We start from the raw sequence: 12,104 nt of genomic DNA on the forward strand, positions 1-12,104 counted from the left end.
AAATGTAGAAAAGGAATGGTGTGGCTAGAGCAGCTAGAGCAACACAGGAATACACACAGAGATGCTGGTGCTTCACTGAAAGCATCTTTGTGTCGAAAAATAGCTTGAAGAATAATAAAAGAGTGAATGATTGAAAATAAAACTTGACAATCCTTTATTGAGCAATATCCATCCAACAGGCCTCCAAATCTGACATCTATAAATAGAAAACTGCATACGTTTCGGTCCACATTATCACTTTTCAGGATGCATGTCTTGTAAATAAATAAATAACACTTTTATCTTCCAAAACATAAGGGCATCTGCAGATGGAGGCTTGTCTAAATCATATCACAGAGAAAGTGCTGTGCCTCAACTCTTACATGTAAAAGTTATCCTGTCCTTCATAATTTAACATGGCATGCCAAATACATATGTATATTTTGCAAAGCAGCTGCAGTACCATAGACGTTGAGAGAGTCTTGATGGAAAACATGAAGCAACAACACAAGAGGGCACAGTACCATGGTTTGAGTCAGCCAATCCTTAACGCTGTAGACAATGCAAACATAGAGATCAATCTGTTTTTCATAAAAAATATTTCTACAAAACTTTTCAGCAACTCTCGTAGTGTTAAATCATTTTAGTGTCGCATCACGGATGGCGGCTAGGGTTTGTCTTACTAAAGGACACACAATTAAAAGTGGAAAATATAAAGGCTTCAGTTCAACTCAAACCTGTCAGCTCAAAATACTCTGCTCTGCGAAGTACCACTCCAGCTTGTTTACAATAAGCACTCAGTATGAGGAGTGATCGATTCTTTGAAGCAATATTTCAGCAAACGGCCAAAATCTACCAAAGGTTGGGTTCACACTGGTTCACTCATGACTGCACGTTGTTCAGTGAAAGGATACGTCACACTGCGCACTCAGACAGAAGGTAACACTTTAACCATGCATAGATAGTCTAGTATGTTGTATTTTGGCAGAAGATTTGGCACATGTTCAAAATGGTAATGTGTTTCCTGACTGCAGTCTTTGTAAATTTGGGCGTCAGCACTGACTGTAGAGTCCTGTTGAGAAATTAGAAAACAGCAGCTCCATGACCGTTTGAGTAATTCTCTGTTCTTGAGAACTTGAAGTCATGTCTCTAGTGTCAAACAGTGAGCAGGAGAGGGGTTGAGGTGGCAGCGTTGGGTCTGTCTGGAAGGTGAATGTAGTGTTGACAGAAAAGTGCCGCAGTGCCTCCAATTCATCGATCACCAGCTCCTCTTTCCCTGCCGGTCAGGTCTCAAAGTACTTGTAGATCTGAGAGACGTACTGCATGACGCTCTGCCAGTCCGGCCTGTCGGTCTTCATCAGTTCCTCAATGTCCTGTTTGGAACAGTAAGAGGGGAGAAAGAACGATTTAGAAGCTAGGTGTAGGAGTATTTCAGAGTTTGTAAAAATTTTGAACTTTACAAACAGCACCCCCATCAGGTCAGTCAGAAAATAAGGGTTAGGGTCTGCCCAGAGACTACAGATGAAAATGAGCTTTTAGCTGTATCTGGTGAGCAGTATTATTATGAAGTCACTCTTGCTTTGGAACAATTGCCAAATGAAAATGTTTCTCAAAACACTGCAATTCTCAAATCTATTGTTTCTAAATAGTTCCTTATTTACATGCTATTTAGATACTTTTCATTCTGTGTTTTACCTGACTTTTACATATGAGGTACTCACTGTGAATAGGGGTGAACACTGACAGTGAGAAACCTGTGAACAGACTGTTGAAACTGGTGTTTGTCTGACAGAGTTCATTCAGTCGGCTATAAAGGATTGGGTGACTTGGGTGACTGTATGGAAGTCTCAATGTGAGAAATCACATAAAGAAACATCGTTTTAGTGTCTTCTGTCATACTGAGACAATCGCTTAGACATTTGACTGCCTTGACCTAACCTGTACCTGATAAAACATGTTATCTTAGCGGTAGTGATGAACTCGCTGATGAAGTTATTTACTTTACCACAAGAGTTGAATGTTTTGAGTGAGTGATGGGCTTTTTTTGTTTTGACAACTGTAAAAGTGCTTCAGAAAATGTGCCTAAGCTGCTAAGGAAAAACTGGAATCTATAGCATTACGAAACTCCTCTCATTAGAAGACTGTGACCAGCTGTGTGAAGCTGCAGGCGGCCGCTCAGTGACAAATGCTGGCTGACAGTGATGAGTCAGACAGTGAACCAGGATTTCACATGAGTCCTTATCGAGCCGGCGTCACAGCAGCTTCCGTTAGTTTAGATTTACACACAAGCTTCACTTCCATGATGTCTCAACCTCCTAATGGGTGGCTGATCAGCTGCTCTCTGCGCAGTGTCTGAGATGTTTGTTTATACAGCAGATAAAGGAGTTGAAAACAATGTATGGAAGTATGTCAGTAGAGACCAGAGAGAGCCCGTGGCAGTCGGGTTCGAGTAATGAGAACATGTAAACAAGTTTGCTATGTCAGTGTACTGTACCCAATCTTGTAGCCACAAGCATGTAATGGAGAATTAATAAGACAAAGAGATGTCTTGCTGACGTTCCAGCTGGCTCTTTCAGATTTAGAGAAAATGAGCTGTTAGAAAATACATAAAACAGTCTAAGTCATCTCACAGCAGTTATTTTTGTTGGACTTAAAAAAAACCCCAAACTACATGCATCTGTTTTATCATGTTCCTCAAAACATGAAGCTGTCATCAGAAGTGCAGAGAGAGTAACATGCACAGATGCAGAACAGGAAGGGGGAAGAGAGGTCATATTTGTTAAGCCCTTACATGTTTCAGATTTAAAATGATTAAAAGTGCCACTCGTATGTATAGCACCAATAAAAGTTGGTCTGAGGAGAAATACCTCCTTCCCACTGGCTGCAGACTGTAAGACTGCAACAGATTATTCCTCTAAATCCAATTATTTTTATCTTGTTTTCCCTGGAAGTGTGTGTGTGTGTGTGTGAGTACCTAGTCAGCATTAAACTGTTTAGTGTCCACACTCTTACTGGCAGTGATGTGTGTTTAGATGAGAATGAAAAAAGACAAAAGAAAAAAAAACCATGAAAGCATTAAACATTGTTTTTATTAGGGAATGGCAATGGTGGTTTCTTGGTCGGTCAGTTGGTTGGTCTGTCCAGCACTTTGGTCCAGACTGAAATATCCCAACAACTTATGGAAGGATGAAATTTGGTACAGACATTCATGCCCCCTTCTCAGGATGAATTGTAAGAACATTGGTGACCCCTTAACTCTCCATCTAGCGTTATCAAGTCAAAATTTCAATTTGTTCAATGCTTTATGACGAAATTCCTGCATGAGATTCCCATCAGCCTCAGATGTACTTTGTGTTTAGTGCTAATTAGCAAATGTTAGCATGCTAACATACTAAACTAAAATGGTGAACATGGTAAACATTATACCTGCTAAACATCAGCACGTTAGCAATGTTATTGTGAGCATATTAGCATGCTGACGTTAGCATTTAGCTCAAAGCACAGCTGTGCCTAAGTATAGCCTCGCAGAGCATATAGCGGGACTGTAGACTCTTAGTCTCATAACACTTAAGTGTCTGTACGGATTAAACAAACAAGATATAACATGTTAATAAGAGAGCTTTAGATGTGCTGGTATGCAGGCAGATTTTTTTTTTTTTTTACCTTTGGAAGGAATCAAGATAGCTGTTACCCCTGCTTCCAGTCTTTATGCTAAGCTAAGCTAAGAGTCTCCAAGCTTTAGTTTCATGTTTAATGGACAGATATGAGAGCAGCATCTATTTCTCATCTAACTCTCTGCAAGAATGCAACTAAGTGTATGTGCCAAAATGTCGAACTATTCCTTTAAGAGATGGACAGTTCACTTCAGATTTGCTGCCATTAGCACATTGCACTGCTTCACTGAAAATACACATGTAAGTAATTATGGCTCTTTGAGTGTCTGCGTCATGGCAAAACACGAAAGCATATTCTCATAAAATGCTCAGAAAGTCTAAATATTTCAGTGGAGCAGCTGGTTATTACTCACCCATTTCCGAGGGCAGCTGCTAATGTTTTCACAAACCAACAAAGCTAATCAAAGTCAAATTGTATCTGAATTATGTATTATGTATGTTAGTTTTTCACTTGATGCAAAGTGTTGTGGATTTCCAGCACACCGTGCTGAAACACAGGCTCGAGGCAATCCAGCAATAAAGGGCTGGGTAACTGATATGACAGAGTTAAGCTCAAGACTGTCAGGAGGAAAAATGGTAGTGGGCCATCTCTGTTCTGAAGCTTCACATCCTGAAAGTTTGGCAAATCAAAGTCTACTGTTTCCAATTTGTCTAATCAAAGGGTCCCTCTGTGTTATCTAAGTGTGTTTGTGTGTGTGGGGGGTCTGTGGCAGCTCAACTCACCAGGGAGGGTTTGATGCCAATGCTTTCGGCGGCCTGGAAAGCCAGGGTCAGATTCCGGACCTGAAGAAAAACAAACCATTGGGAATTGAGACACTGTGAAACTCCCTGCATCCCGTCATCCTGCAACACCACATATGGAGGTTCAAACAGCAACAATAAACCCACAAATGTATTTATAAACCCCTACAAACACCCAAGAGACCGTCTAAAACATATGTAAGCCTTAGCTTGTTTGTGTGAGCACCCCTTATGTTTATTATTATTATCCCTTATGTTTATTTGAGTGTAAAGCTGCATGTGTGTGCTGTGTGTGTCTAGGTCATTCACTGTCCCTCAGGTTGTGTCATGTTGATATATATTGGGCAGCAAGAGATGCCCTGTCTCCTTCTCCTAGGAGTATTTATAATTTTGAGAGATCATTTAGCATTTTGAAATCTGAGATTACAGAGTTGAACTTGTTAAAGTAAATGTTTCTTATTTCATTGAATGTTGCACATTGTAGGAGGAAGTGCATCTCTGTCTCACCCTCACCTGTCGAACAGTGACCACATACTCTGTTTTCTTTTGGTTGCCAGGATTTTTTGTCTTCTTTTTTCGATTGTCAGTTTGTGGTCACTGAGCCTGTACTTGCTTAGGATCTGTCTCTGCTTTCTATCTCTGACAGTAGAGAGATATTCTGCCAATTCATGATCTCTTTTTAGGGCCAGATAACATTTAGATCTATTTTGGCTTTTAGTTTCTTCTTTCCAATGTTCCAAATAGGTTTCTTTACATTGTGTTATAATTTGGTTTACTCTGATTGGTGTTTGGAAAGCAGAGCTGTTGTGAGACTGGTCAGTGTGTGTGTGTCGGGGGCAGTTAATCTCATCACCTACTGATATAGGGGACTCTTTTCTGGGCTCAGCTCTTGAGTTTGGAGGGCGTCTGGGGGCTGGATTTAAGGTGATTAAAAAATTTGAGTGCTTTCTTTTAAATGTGAATCATCAGTGGGTATCTGCCAAATTCTGCTCTACATGCATCTGTTGGTTGTTTTTTCTGTGTTTGTGTAATATGTATCTGCAGAATTCTACATGTAACGATTCTGTTGGATGTTTGTCCCAACGGGTGCAGCTATGATGACTGAGTGGACCCCATACTGCACTACCATACAGCACAATGGGCTGGATGACAGTATCAGATATTTTTAGCCAGATTTTAATTGGAATTTGGAAATTATAAGATTTTCTCTTAATTGCATTTAGAGCTCTTCAAGCTTTTTCTTTTAGTGCATTCACTGCCATGTTGAAACTCCCTGATGCTGTTATGGTTATACCAAGGTAGGTATAACTCATACTGTGTTCAATGATATGATTATTAATAGTAAACTGGTATTTGTTCTCCTGATATCTGGGGCATTTTAGAAAAATCATGACATGACATGACTCCCCCCCCATTTATGTCAACACAATTACATCAACGTCTTTGATGGATTTCATGAATTCAGGGTTTCCACTCTTCAGCTCAAAGGTTGAGGCGTGGAGACCCTGAATATTCCAGCAGCTTATATGAAATGAACGCATTAAAAACAAATCAAAATGAACCTGTACAGTGAGATTCAGACTCAAACTCTTTATTTTCAACCCATCCATAATACAAGTATACATTTGGCAGACGGCAGGCGGGTGAATAGTCTATAAGAAGGGTGGGAGGATTCTGCAACGATGTCAGTTGCACGGTGGGTACAATGTCTGTGGTATAGTTTTGTGGCTGGTCTGAATGAGGTTCCGATGATTGTCTCAGCTGTCCTCACTATCCGCTGTATGGATTCCTCCTGAAGTCCAAAATCATCTCTTGTTTTAGAGAACATATAGAGACAGGTTGTTGTTGTGGCACCAGCCGTTCGACCTCAGCTCTTAATGCAGACTCATCGTTGTTGCCGATGAGCCCCAGCACTGTCTCCGCAAACATGACGATGATGCAGTTTGAGCTGTGCTGTGCAGCACAGTCATGGATCATCAGCGTAAACAGCAGTGGACTGAGCACGCAGCCTTGGGGGGCACCAGTGCTCAGTTAGGTGACCCTGGAGGCGTTGTTTACTATGCTAACAGACAGAGGCCTGTCAGTCAGGAAGTCCAGGATCCAGTTGCAGAGTGAAGTGTTTATGCACAACAGGTTCAGCTTCCTGACCAGCCTCTGAGGGATGATTGTGTGAAATGCTGAGCTAAAGTCTAGGAACAGCATTCTGATGTAACTGTCCTTTCTGTCCAGGTGGGAGAGAGTCAGGTGGAGGGCAGCTGAGGTTGCATCGCCAGTTGTCCAGTTGGTGCAATAGGTGAATTGCAGAGGGTCAAGTTGTTCAGGGAGTAGGGACTTCATGTGTCTTACTACCAGCCTCTCGAAGACAAATATGAAAACACCTATAACTATCTATACATTTACAATACATCACATCACCCCAATCCTGGCTTCTCTCCATTGGCTCCCTGTTCGTTTTAGAATTGATTTTAAGATTTTACTGATCACTTTTTAAGCACGCATGGGTCTGGCCCCAAGCTACATAATGGAAATGTTGACCCCATTTGAGCCAGCTCACAGCCTTAGGTCATCAGCTCTTCTGGCTTTTCCAAAGTCGAGGCTCAAATCTAAAGGTGATCATGCTTTTGCCATCAGGGCCCCTAAACTGTGGAAGGATGGCAGAATCAGTGCCTTCTTTTAAATCACTTTTTAAAACTCATCTTTATAGACTTACTTTTATGCGTCCTTTTATTTGTCTCTTTATTGCTTTTATTGTTTCCTTTTGTCTTGCTTTGTTTTGGCATTTCTGTTTGGCTTTCTGTTGTTATATTGCCTTCTGGATATCCAGTTTCTGCTATGCCTTGTCTGTCAAAGCATATTGTAAACTTTAAAAGGTGCTATATAAATAAAGTTATTTTTATTATCATTATACTGAGTGATAATTTGACATGAATTCCATTGAGGCATGTACTATTTTCACTAATATTACCACTGTACTGATTACTATTATTGCTATTATTATTACTACTACTAACTAATAATACATTTCCATGTTGTTCTGTTACTCAAGTGGGAAGGTGTTCTGAGTATGTACATCTTAGCTGAACAGAAGCCGGGTGCACAGGGTGTGCAAGCATCCCCCTGATGTTTCCCAGCTCAGAGGTAGCAGAAGGAGGGACAGTGGCAGCAGGCTGGGCTACAACTGCAGCATAGCTCTACTGCTGTGGGTGGGTAGGGGGAGCAGGGGCAGCTACTGCTGCTTACCTCCACTTCACTGGCAAAAACTCTTCTGTTCTTGCTGATTAATGATGTTACCCCTTCTTTAGAGTCCTTTCTGAAGGTTCTTTGAAGGTAATTTTACAAAATGTCCCACTTTTTTAGGTCCACGTTTGACATGTATCCATCCATCAGTTTTCTCTCTTTAAGTTCTTCATTGGATGCTGATTGGTCCGAACCACTGTGGTTCGGCCACAAGCGCACATCTTAAAGCCTGGCGAGATGAATTCTTGCATGATCTCATGTTATCTAGCAAATCCAGCTGCCTCGCAAAGTAAAATTAACATCCCCATGAGTGAACCCCTGTAACTCTCCTTATGAAACTGTGGAGTTTTGTATGGCCATTTCTCCACAGAAAGGAAATGATAAATCAAAACTTGAGAGTAAAATACAACCTATCCTCATAAGTTAGCACTGTTTATAGAAACTTGAACTCACCCACGTAATTCATTGTGCTTCTTTCAATCGCTCTCGACTCTCAAGTTAAATTTTTTCTGCCTTTTGAATTGAGAGTGCAGATCCTTGAGTCATTAATCGTGACTCTCACAAGCACTGGAACCATATTAACTGCCTCTAGACATCAGCACAGCTGGGATGACGAATGAATAAATGATGAATTCTTAATAATTAGTTCTGCAGCTGTACACTGCTACTTGAAAGAGCAAATCTCTTTCACCTAAAATATAATTCCACCTATATCCTTGTTTTCTTAAAAACATAAAGGGCGAAGGAGGGCAGTAATAGGATTATTGGAAGGACAGATTATACTGGGAAGAGGTTGGGTGTTTGGGCCTCGGGGAAAGTCACTCAGCAAGAGTTATTAAAGTCAACACGCGTCTATTGAATTATTCAGAGAGATGGGCCGCACAATGTCTCTGTCATCAGCTCAATGTTACACGACCGTGCATGCACGCCTACACAACTAATTTGTCACGTAGGATGTCAGGCCTGGTCAGAGGTGTTTGTCTATTGTTTTAATGTTGTAGCAAGCTGAAAGACCTGCAGTCCCCAGAGAAGAACCATAATGTTTTCAAAGCTACTGTATATACCACCTGCATGTCCACATTACAGAGCTGTCAACACCGAGCTATACAGTCACTACTGGCCTGTGCTCTGAATCACTTACAGTATGACTACACAAATGCTACATTCATGATTCATCTTCATGCTGTCTTTTAATGCTATGTGGACAATATGGCAGACCTATAAAATGTATACAACACCACAGGAAGGAAGTCTGTAATGTGCAGCTTAATGGTGGAAAAAATGACTCCTGGAAAAATGGCTTCAAAGCATTACAGAGATTTTATTTTCCTCTTGGCAAACATGCATCTTTCAGACCTACACTGTATAAGCAGACCATTTTCACAGTTTACAGGCTCACATTTTCCACAAACTACTTTATGTGCGGTGTTTTCTCGAGACACAATTCTGCAAGTCTATGTAGAAGAGAGAACAGCAAGAGACTGAACATTCAATTTGTTTGCTCTACTCAAATCAGAGAGGACATTCACTGCAGGTTCAAATAAGTTAACAGCTATACTTTCTTTAAGGCAAACTGAGCTCTGCCAAGCCACTGTGAAAAATCCACCTTACTAAACAAATGCAACTGTCTTCTCTGGTAAATAATCTCATGAAGTCAGTTTTTGTATTAACTCAATCCTAATACACAGGAAAGGATTTTCTCAGTAAAGCATCCAGTCAGAAGTTGCTGTAGTAGCTTTTGCAGGGCTCTGTGTCATCTACACTATGCACTGTACACCAGAACTACCTCACTGTACTGGTACAAACTGACCACATATGGATGTATATATATGTGGGTCATGACCCAGTGATGACTGAATCCAAGTATGCAAGTAAGCCAGCATTTGGATACGGGGGTTGGAGATAATGTGTGAGAGGAAAGAATAAATGTAAGGGTATGAGGAGAGAGCCTGTGTGTATGAAACGTGTAGTACGCATATGTGTCCCTTCTATAAATACACTGATTTCCGATCTGTTTAGTGTGCTTAGGTTGCACTTATTACCTGCTGGTGGGGCACTGACCTGACCTACCTGTTAAGTACTAATCTTATGTCAGTCTAAGTCTTGCGCGTGTGTGTGTGTGTGTGTGTGTGTGTGTGATCTTCCTGTGGTGTCCTACCTTATCTTGACTGATGAGTTCCTGGTAAGGGATGTGGGCAGGCAGATATGTGTGCAAGAGGGCACAGAAAGCCAGGCCGTCACTCCAACTGCTGCTGAAGTTGGTCACATCAATATTCTGTAGACAGAGACAAGAAGAGGAGACCAAGGACAATGAAAAAACATAGAAGTCACAAAAGTCACACAAAGATAATGAGCTAAAAGTGCCCATAATTTAGGTGGGAGAGCTAATAGCCTCTTGACAACATGAACAGGCCATGAAAAAGCCATTAAGTCATAGAACCACAGGAAAGAACATGAAAATTTAAATCTAATGCTATTTGCTGTTCTGGGTCTTTCAGAGTCTATTAATGCCTGGTTGTGTTTCCTTTAGAGGATGTAAGGAAGATCTTCTTCTTAGATCCCAACTAAGCCTCTGATGCTCTCTCTGATCTGTCCTCTGGGTGAGGAACGTGCATAGCAGCACGTCCAGTCTGTTGTGTTTTTGTGTGTGTGTGTGTGCAATTCACAGAGTATCGTCAGCTCATACACCCTATACAGCGCATTCAAGGTCTGATAAGAGTAGAGAGCTTGGAGGAAAGACTTCCTCCAGGCCATTGTTTGACGTTGCAGGCTCCCCGTTGAATAGATAAGTTATTTTCGGTGTCTTCCTATGTTATCCCTCTTGTGAGCTTTAGGAATGGGGCTCACAGGCAGGGAGACTCTCCTGAGTCATGGGTATGTGTCTGTGAGGGGTCATAGGCCTCCACTAAGCTCCCATTTCCTGTTATAACAACATTCCACTTTATCTTGTTATAGCAAAACTTTCTCGTTATTTCACAAAACCAACGCATCAGTAACTATCAATGACCGGACTGTGACTCGGTACCGGTCAGTGCAGTGTTGGCATACTGGACCGCAGATGTTAAAATATCTAGCAAGTACAGCTATCTACATCTACCCTCCTACTGCCACCTCCTGACAGCATGAGCAATACGCATAAGGCCAGATACAGTAACTAACATTAGGGATGACAGTATGTTACAATATATGTTGCAAACGTAATAACCTAAAATATTCAGTGCTGAGTATGTAACCACCACAACCATCACCCCTCCACCTCTGCCCGGACCAGAGATCTGCTTGGGTTGTTCCATTTCCACATGTATAGTTTTACATATAATTTTTAATCTGGAAAAAAAACACTGTAGTGTAAAAAGCAGAAAAACATCATACAACAAGAAAGTTAAATGTGCAGCTTGTTAAAAAGGGAATAGATTTTTTTTTTATTGTTTGGGATAAAGCACTGCATTAAATATCTTTGGGTACATCTGTGTGTCTGTATACACAGCAATAGCTCTAGTGAGATGCTAAAGATTAGACATGCAGCCATGTGTTTGTTTGCTGTTGCTCTAAGCCAGTGGTCTTTAATCCAGGCCCTGATGACCAGAGCCCTGTTAATTTTTCATCTAACCAGTGACTGATCCATACATGTGACGCCAGCTGAATGTAATTAACTACCTGATGGAGGTACAATAATTAAAAGGACAATAATTAAAAATCACAGCTCTAAGTCGCTGCAGTAATGAATATCCCCTGAGCGCCTAAGAACTGTTGACAACTGTGTTATTTCTGATTGCCTTCACTTGTCTGCTTTGGCGTTATGGATGCCAGTTACCTCTTCTTAAAACTCGATGTAGTTTCAAGGTGAGAGGCTGACAAACTGTAGGAGAGAAGGCAACTGTGGAACTGATACACGTCCTAGCTCATAAGCAAAAAGTGGCATGTTTGTTTATTGTTCTCACACTGACATAACCTGGCGGTTGCTATGGCCTTTACCGGTCACAGTTATGAAAATGTGCCTTTAGCTAAAAGTGCTTCCTCACTTATCTTTATTTACTTTTAAGCCATGTTGTAGCGTGGCTCTATGGATGTCAGTCGTTCGGTCAGTCCACCATTTTGGTCCAGACTGAAATATCTCAACAAATATTTAATGAATTGCCATGAAATTTTGTATAGGCATACATGGTCATCATAGAATGACCATTCTCTTTGTCCAGTACTTCCCATACTCCCATCATCCTCCACTGTGCTCAAAGTTCAGCGCTAGCAAATAGCATGCTAACATGCTAAACTAAGAAGGTGAACATGGTAAACATTAAACCTGCTAATCATCAGCATGCTTGCATTGTCATTCTGAGTATGTTAGCATGCAGATGTTAGCATTTACCCTCACAGAGCTGATAGCATGGCTATAGACTTTGTAAATGTTTAATTAAATGTCATGTTTTGTTATATGATGTAATGTTTTGTTAGTATTAACATACAGTAAATATT

General features: G+C 41.0%; 1 protein-coding gene across 5 annotated transcripts in view; it reads right to left on the bottom strand.

Annotated features, from left to right (window-relative positions):
- Positions 1-130: 130 nt before the first annotated feature.
- Positions 131-12,104, bottom strand: part of specc1 (sperm antigen with calponin homology and coiled-coil domains 1) — a 70,656-nt gene continuing 58,682 nt past the window's right edge. For all 5 annotated transcript variants that reach the window (XM_044222114.1, XM_044222115.1, XM_044222116.1 and 2 more), the window contains 3 exons: positions 9,790-9,906; positions 4,377-4,436; positions 131-1,352 (listed from right to left, as the gene is read on the bottom strand). In XM_044222114.1, the coding sequence (XP_044078049.1) occupies positions 1,263-1,352; positions 4,377-4,436; positions 9,790-9,906 (267 nt within the window). In that variant the 3' untranslated portion in view covers positions 131-1,262. The remainder of the gene's footprint in view (positions 1,353-4,376; positions 4,437-9,789; positions 9,907-12,104) is intronic.

The sequence above is a fragment of the Siniperca chuatsi genome, linkage group LG14 (genome assembly GCF_020085105.1).
Source record: "Siniperca chuatsi isolate FFG_IHB_CAS linkage group LG14, ASM2008510v1, whole genome shotgun sequence".
In the NCBI taxonomy this organism is placed as follows: Eukaryota; Metazoa; Chordata; class Actinopteri; order Centrarchiformes; family Sinipercidae; genus Siniperca; species Siniperca chuatsi.